This window comes from Penaeus vannamei, chromosome 1, assembly GCF_042767895.1.
Source record: "Penaeus vannamei isolate JL-2024 chromosome 1, ASM4276789v1, whole genome shotgun sequence".
NCBI classification, from domain to species: Eukaryota; Metazoa; Arthropoda; class Malacostraca; order Decapoda; family Penaeidae; genus Penaeus; species Penaeus vannamei.
In genome coordinates, this window is record NC_091549.1 from 23,359,320 (window position 1) to 23,366,819 (window position 7,500).

The 7,500-nt window shown below is 51.9% G+C and overlaps 1 protein-coding gene across 1 annotated transcript in view; it reads left to right on the top strand.

The window, feature by feature from the left end:
* Window positions 1-7,500, top strand: part of LOC113829333 (cyclin-dependent kinase 17) — a 160,264-nt gene that overhangs the window by 147,169 nt on the left and 5,595 nt on the right. Inside the window, exons 2-3 of the mRNA XM_070121184.1 lie at window positions 6,200-6,327; window positions 6,503-6,676. Coding sequence (XP_069977285.1) covers window positions 6,200-6,327; window positions 6,503-6,676 — 302 coding nt within the window. The remainder of the gene's footprint in view (window positions 1-6,199; window positions 6,328-6,502; window positions 6,677-7,500) is intronic.

A 7,500-nucleotide genomic window follows, 5' to 3' on the forward strand; every position in this document is an offset into this window, starting at 1 on the left:
AGGAATATAGGATGGAGTGAGGATGGGATCATGAGAGGGATAGGCGAAGGATGTCTCCTCTCCGCCCTCCGTGCTTGGCTTGGATTCGGTAGGACGCTTGGGGGGCGGAGGGAGGGGTGCGTGGGCGGGGGCGGGGGCGTTACGTGGGCCGGATGCTTTTCCCTCCTCCTTCCTTTGCTCATTCTCGTCTATTTCCCTCCCCCGTTCTTCTCTATGCCATTCCTCATTTCCCTCCCCAATTTCAAGATTCCCAATTTCCTTCCGTTTCCCTCCCGCACTCCATTCAGTTTGCCTCCCCTACCTCCTCATTTTGCCTTCCCAACTCCCTCATCTTCCCCTCTTCCATCCTCATTTTCCTTCCCCCACCCCCTCATTTCCCCCTCCCCCCCTCATCCCCCCATCCCCCTTCCCCCACCCAACACCCCGCCAAATGTCCTAGAGATTTTTTGGCGTGGGCGTTCATGATTATATTCCAGAAGGGATGGGGGATGGAGGTGGGGGTGGGGGGTTAGATCCTGGATGAAAGGAGCGGGAATTCCTCTTAATTATATATGTAATTCAGTTAACAAATTCTCCTGTGCTGGGGAGTGTTGCTTGTTGCAAATTCTTGTTCAAGGTTTTTTTTTTTTTTTTTTTTTTTTTTAGTTTAGAAAGGACTTTGAATAATTTTGTTTGAAGTTGTAAGCGGCGTGGGGGCGTGGAGGCAAGGACCAACGGCTAGAGGAGGCGTGGTGGCAAGAGAGAGAGAGAGAGAGAGAGAGAGAGAGAGAGAGAGAGAGAGAAATAGAATGATACTCCTGGAAAAGTAATTCTAGAGGAACGTCAGAAAAGTTACTCGCTGTCCCCGCCTTTTTTTGTCCAGACTTTCCGTCCCGGCGAAAGAAAACATGATTATGCACCTAGTTAACACAACCATGTATTTGTTAACCGAGCAGTGCACCTTTTCTTCATACTTTTTTGCCACATTACGTCTTTGGTTTCCTCGCCATCCTACAAAAAGACATCCAAGACAGGATATGTTGTAAAAGCGCTGAGTCTGCGTCCTGTAGATGCAAAGGGAAACTCACGAGGCCGAGGGAGGGGCCCGAGGGCGGCTCGAAATACACCTTAAAAGCGATGTAATAGTTGGGATGTGTCCCTCTTTCTCGACTGTTCGCCTCTCACTCTCCCCCTCCCTCCCCTCCTTTCCTTCTCTCCCTCCCTCCTCTCTTTCTTTCCTTCTCTCCCTCCCTCCTCTCCTCTCCTTCTTTCCTTCTCTCCCTCCCTCCTCCTCTCTCTCCTTCCTCTCATCCCTCTCTCTTACCCTTTATGTTCCCTCTCCTTCTCTCTCACCAGCTTCCCTCTCTGTCCCCAGGTGAGGGACAGAAGAAGTTATGTGGCTCTCACTGTGGTCTTTAGTTGCCCCGGGGTAGTATTAGGATAGAGGAGGATTAAAGAAAAAGATAAAGGGATACACGAGAGAAAGGGATACACGAGAGAAAGGGATACACGAGAGAGAGAGAGAGAGAGAGAGAGAGAGAGAGAGAGAGAGAGAGAGAGAGAGAGAGAGAGAGAGAGAGAGAGAGAGAGAGAGAGAGAGAGAAGAGGGGGGGAGAAGGGGGTGCAGTAGATTGCAATGTCACTTGGCAGATATTGGGTTGGGTCTTTTCAAGGGCTACGGCATTGGGGCTGCACAGAAATTATCTAGGTAATCCCTGCAGGCGAATGGGTAGGAGAGGGGAGGGGAGGGTCGTGTGGAAGGGAGGTGGAGGGTGACAGGCCTGGGGGGGGGAGACCAAAATGTTACCTGAGTACTCCCCGACGTCTCATCAGCATCCTTCCGTATCCTTTGGTTCATCGGTCCCCCTCTCGCTTTTTCCCCTCCTACCCTCTCCCCCTTCCCCTCCCCCTCCCCCTTCCCCTCCCTCTTCCCCTCGTTCTTCCCTCCGTCCGGCCCCGCCCCTTGAAGGAGGAAAGGTCAGAGGTGGAGAGCCGTGATCCCGACCCTCAAAAATTCATCACATTGCTCGTGTTGAAATCCGGGCAGACTCCGACCACGCCGGTCGCTCTCCCCGCCCATTTGCACGCCCACGATTGCTCTCTCCCTCTCTCCCTCCTTCAGCCTCTCTCCCTCTCTCCCCTTTAACCCCCTTCCCCATTTCTCCCATTCTCCATTCATCCCACTTTCCCTCTCTCACCCCCCACCCCCACCCCGCGTCTTTCTCTATCCCCCATTCCTTCTCTCTTTCCCTAACCCTCCCCCACTCTCGTCACCTCTCCCCCCCTCTCTCTCTCTTCCCCCATTTTTCTCTTTTCCCTTCTCCCCCACTCTTTCCCTCTCTCTATTCTCTCTTTCCCCCTCCTTCCCATCTCCTTCCTCTTTCTCCCCTTTGTCTCCTTGTTTGCCGCCCCCCGTGCACCTATCCGCCTGCTGTCGGGTGGCTTGGTCGGGGAGCGCCTGGCTTGGTGTAATGGGCCGGGTCGGGCTTGCGTTGCGTGAGATTCGATTTGCTTCGTTCGCGAGCGCTTCCGGAGTCGGGATTCTTGCCTCGTTGGAGGCCGTGATTTGTTCAGAGGGACTGAGTGAGGATAATGAGGGTAGTGACTGCTGCAATGAGGATGATGAGGACGAGGATGGGGTGGTAATAACTGCGGTAATGATGATAATCATGGTAACAGTAATTATAATAATGTTTATGATAAGTACAATCATAATATTCATGACATTTGCTGCAGTGATGATGATTAAGATAGTGCTGGTCATGGTAGCGCCAGTAAACCTGGATATCAAATGCAACTCGCCCTTTCTCCCGGGCCGTAAATAGGCGAGGATAGAGGCTTGTGGCCAGTGAACCTCGGCCACTTTAGTAATTGCAAAACGGGCGGAGGGAGCTGTGAAGTGGCGGCGTTTGACGTCGTTTTATCACTTGGCATTTCTGCGTGCTGGGTTTTGCTATTTGATGTTGGTAGGGTAGATTATTGCACGGGAAATCGGTTCGTTGCAGATCGGGGTTTGTGCAGGGGGCGTTGTCACTGGGGGTGATTAGGTCTGTCAACGTCGGTGCTTGGTGCGTTGGCGGTCGGAGTCCAGCTGGCCCATAGAGGGGGGTTGCTCGTTGTTGCTTGCTGTTGCTTGCTGTCGCTTGCTGTTGATGCTTGCTCTTGCTAGACGTGGGACCAGCCGGCAGCCAGGGGAGAATAAGCGAGGAGAGATTTCCCCTTTTCCACGGCCGTCGGTTCACGCTTCGAGGCCGTCAATTTTAAAGCATATAGACGTACCAAGGGGATTCTCCTACTCTTCCTCCTCCTATTTCACCTCCTCCTTATTCTCCTTTAACTCCTTCTCTTCTCTCTTCCTCCTTCTCCTTCAGCTCCTCCTCTTCCTTTTCCTTCAGTTCCTCTTCCCTCCTTCTTCTCCTCTTCTCTCCCTCCTCCTCATCCTCATCCACATCCTCTTCCTTCTTTCCCTCCTCCTCCTCTTTTCCTCTTCCTCCTCCTCCATGCCTGCTCCTGTTTTCCTCCTCCTTTCCTCCTCCTCCTCCCCCGCCGAGCAGTGTAGACGGAGACTGATGCGATTATTCTATACATAAACCTCGGCTTGTCCCCAGCAAGCCTTGTGATTTTAATATTACACGCTATTAAAGGCGGGGAAAGCTCGTCGGAGAATGCAATTTCACCTGCGCGTCTCTGGCTTGGCGGGGCAGAGGAGGAGGAGGAGGAGGGGAGAGAGGGTAGGGGAGGGAGAGGGAGAGGGGGGGGAAGAGGAAGGAAGGAGGGAGGAGGAAGGAAGAAATAAAGGAGGGGGGAGAAGAGAAAAATAGAAAGAAGGGAGCGAGTCCTCCTCCTTCCTCTCGAAGGAAAATGTCGGAATCGGCGGCAGGGCGAGGTCAGAAGGCAGCGGCCGACGCGGAATGAGCGGCGAAGGGGCCGGGCGCCGTAACTCGCCTCCGCTCTTAATAATGGATCAGAGGGAGCTGCGACCACCTCCTTACGCGACCCGCATTCGGCTGCTTATTACTCTTATCAGCCCCCTGGTCGTGCGCCCCCTGGGGGTATTGGGGGTCTCTCTCTCTCTCTCTCTCTCTCTCTCTCTCTCTCTCTCTCTCTCTCTCTCTCTCTCTCTCTCTCTCTCTCTCTCTCTCTCTCTCTCTCTCTCTCTCTCTCTCTCTCTCTCTCTCTCTCTCTCTCTCTCTCTCTCTCTCTCTCTCTCTCTCTCTCTCTCTCTCTCTCTCTCTCTCAGACCTTGACGCGGAAGGGACAAGGGATAGGGGCTCCATCAGTGTGTGTGTTGGGTAGAGGCCAGGTGCGACCCTCGTGTGTTTTCCGTTTCAAGATCCACAAGGGTTGATATCGCACGTGTAGCGAGGATTGGGATTTGTGGACATGTTCCATTCGTGTTTGGCTTCGTCGTCTGCTGGAGAGAGCATCGAATCGAAAAGCCTGTTGACGAGGAGGAGGTTTGATTGACAGGTTTACTGGGCGACTGACTGTGATATTGACTTGCTGTGTTACTGACCGACTTACTGAAAGACGGAATGCGGAAAGGGTTAGAGAGAGAAGGGGATGTGTTGCTTATTTTTTTATTTGTTATCAATAGAAATTGTAGCAATGCTTCGCTGGATTGCACTTGCAGTCTAGTTCCTTAGGAAACTAAAAGTTATGGTTTACTGGCGATTTCTGTAATCTGTCCAGGTTCAAAAAATAGGTAGTTAGAAGAATTGCACGTTTCCCTTTTTGTAATTCGATTCCGCTCGAATATTCACGCATATACCAGGAACAAGCGTTTGCGAGTTCTCACCGTCTGTCTGTCTTTGTCTGTCCCTCAGTATGCTTATCCATGTGTCTGTGCAAGGGGTTATAACATCGGCGCGTCTGCTGGATCGTATGTGTTTACGACCGCAAGCAGACTTGGGCAGTTTGGCGGGCCCTTTCAGCCTTCGTGTTTTACGGCGCGTGGCCATCAAGTCGAGCATTACGAGAGCGGGACCTGAAAGCCAATCGTTTCACTTTACGGCGTCGCTCGGATTGCCAAGTGGCCGCGTGGGTTCTTCGTGGCGGCGTCGGCGCCTCCTTCTGCACCTGATGACCCGACGGAGCTGCGGGGAGTTCGACTGCGAGGCTGGTTCTTGCGCGGTTTGGTTGGCGGTTGTTGCAAGGAGGGTTGGGAAGGATTCTGGTGCATCTTTCTGGCATTTCTTGCTCTCCTTCACTACTTCCTTACTTCCTCCCACGCTCTTTCTTTCCTCTTACTTTCCTTCCTTCCTTCCTTCTTTCCTTCTTTTCTCCCTTCCTTCTGACTCCATCACAATTTCTCCTTCTCATTCTCAGTAATTCACTCTGCTTAAGCATGATCGCCGTACCTATAAAATATCAGAATTACACCCCCCCAAAAAAAAATTAATAATAATAATGAAATAGATAAATAAATAGATTTAAAAATAAGTTTAAGGTGCCATGAATGATAAGTGCTAGAACTCAGCTCATCCGCGAGACGGCTAATGACTCGCGGCAAGCCAAACTCGCCGAGTGGAATGATTCCACCCCCCCCCCTTCTCCTCTTCCCTTCCCTTCCCTCTTTTTCCTTTCTTTTCTCTTCCCGTCCCTTCCCCCTTGGCGTGAGGACCCTTCCGACGTCGGGATTTATATGATTCTGTTTGTGCTGGCGTTAGAGTGATTTTTATTGTCGTCGTAGAGTGTTTTGATCTTGCTATTCATCCTCGTATCATTTTTTTCTCTCTGGATATCCTTTTTAGTTTGAGTGAGTACTCGATCTACGCTGATACATAGGCAAGGATTTATGTCTGTCGTAAGTGTCAATAATCGTAAAGAGAGACCGGCAGTTGAACGTGGCATCAGCGGACGCTCCCGGGGAGAAGGGCGACGTGGACTGCGCGGAGGGCGTTGGGATCCCCCTTTCCCCCTCCCGCTGGCGCAAATATCGAGACGCTCAAGTGTGTCGAAGTCCGGTGGACACGAGCTCTCCATCTTTTATTGCCTGGTCTGATATCTGTCCTTTGTAGAATATGACGAGACTTTTTTTTTACAACAAAGTATCTTTCAGGGATTTCTTTCTTTGAGAAAGTAGCTTGTATTGTTTTCTTGTGTTCTTTTATTGATAGTTTCTTACGCGTTTTATATCCCGATGGGTTTCATTACTTCTTCCATTGATCCTTTCCAAACGCCTTTCCCCGTTTTAACGAGAGACCCTTTGCCATTGCAGGTGTGGTGCACGAGGTACCAAGGATAGGGAGTGATGGCGAGAGCGAAGAAGCTTCAGGAGCCAGCGATGAGGTCACCTCTCCTGTCAACGTCAAACTCAGGCAGAAAAATCGGCGTATCACACAAGAGGTTGGTATATTCTTATTACTTTTTTCTTCGTTCTCACTCATGTTTAGATGGTAAATTGTATTATTTGGGTCATTTGTCTCTTCTTCAGGGATTATATGAATATATGGGATAGGGGTATATATATTTTTATTGATGTCTCCGTGAGCACGTTTATCACACGCCCTTCTTTCTTCAGGACATCAACAAACGCTTATCGCTGCCGGCGGACCTGCGGGTGCCCGACGCCTTCCTCCAGAAGACGGCCATCAGCCCCGACGGGCCTCTCAGCAGGGCCTCGCGGAGACAATCCCTCTCGGAGATCGGCTTCGGGCGCATGGAAACCTACACCAAGCTCGATAAGTTAGGAGAGGTTAGTGTGGGGAGGTGGTGGGAGGATGGGGAGGGGAGGGGAGGGGAGTGGTGGGAGAACAGGGAAGAAGGATGGGGAGGGTAGGGGAAGGGAGTGGTTGGAGGTTGGGGAGGAGGAAGGGAGAAGTGGGAGAATGGGAAGGGAAAGGGTGGGAAAAAAGGGAGGGTAGAGTGGTGGGAGGATGGGGAGGGGGAGAGGGGAGGGGGAGAGCGTTGTTGGAAGGTAGTGAGGGGAATGGTAGGGATGGTAGGGGTGAGAGGATGGGGAGGGGAGGGGCAAGGAGTGGTTGGAGGTTGGGGAGGGGAGGACATTGTGGGAGGATGGGGAAGGGGAGGGTAGGTGGGGATTGGTGGGGAGTGGGAGGGGAAGGGGCGGGAAGTATGGATTAATGTTGAGAGATTAGAGTGAGTGCATTTATAGCATGATTTGGAATTTGGGAATAATAAATTTTCCAAGATGTTTTCTCTCTCTCTCTCTCTCTCTCTCTCTCTCTCTCTCTCTCTCTCTCTCTCTCTCTCTCTCTCTCTCTCTCTCTCTCTCTCTCTCTCTCTCTCTCTCTCTCCCCTCCCTCTCCCTCTCCACCTCCCCTTCTCCCTCCTCTCCCCCTCCCTCTCCCTCTCCCTCTCCCTCCCCCTCCCTCTCTCTCCCCCTCCCCCCCCCCTCTCCCCCTCCCCCCCCTCTCTCCCCCTCCCCCCCCCCCTCCCCCTCCCCCTCTCTCTCCCATTCCCTCTCCCCCTCCCTCTCCCCCCTATTGCTCAATTTCTCCCTATTACTCAATTTCTTTCTTTCATTCTGTCATTTCTCCCTATAAACTACTCCCCTTT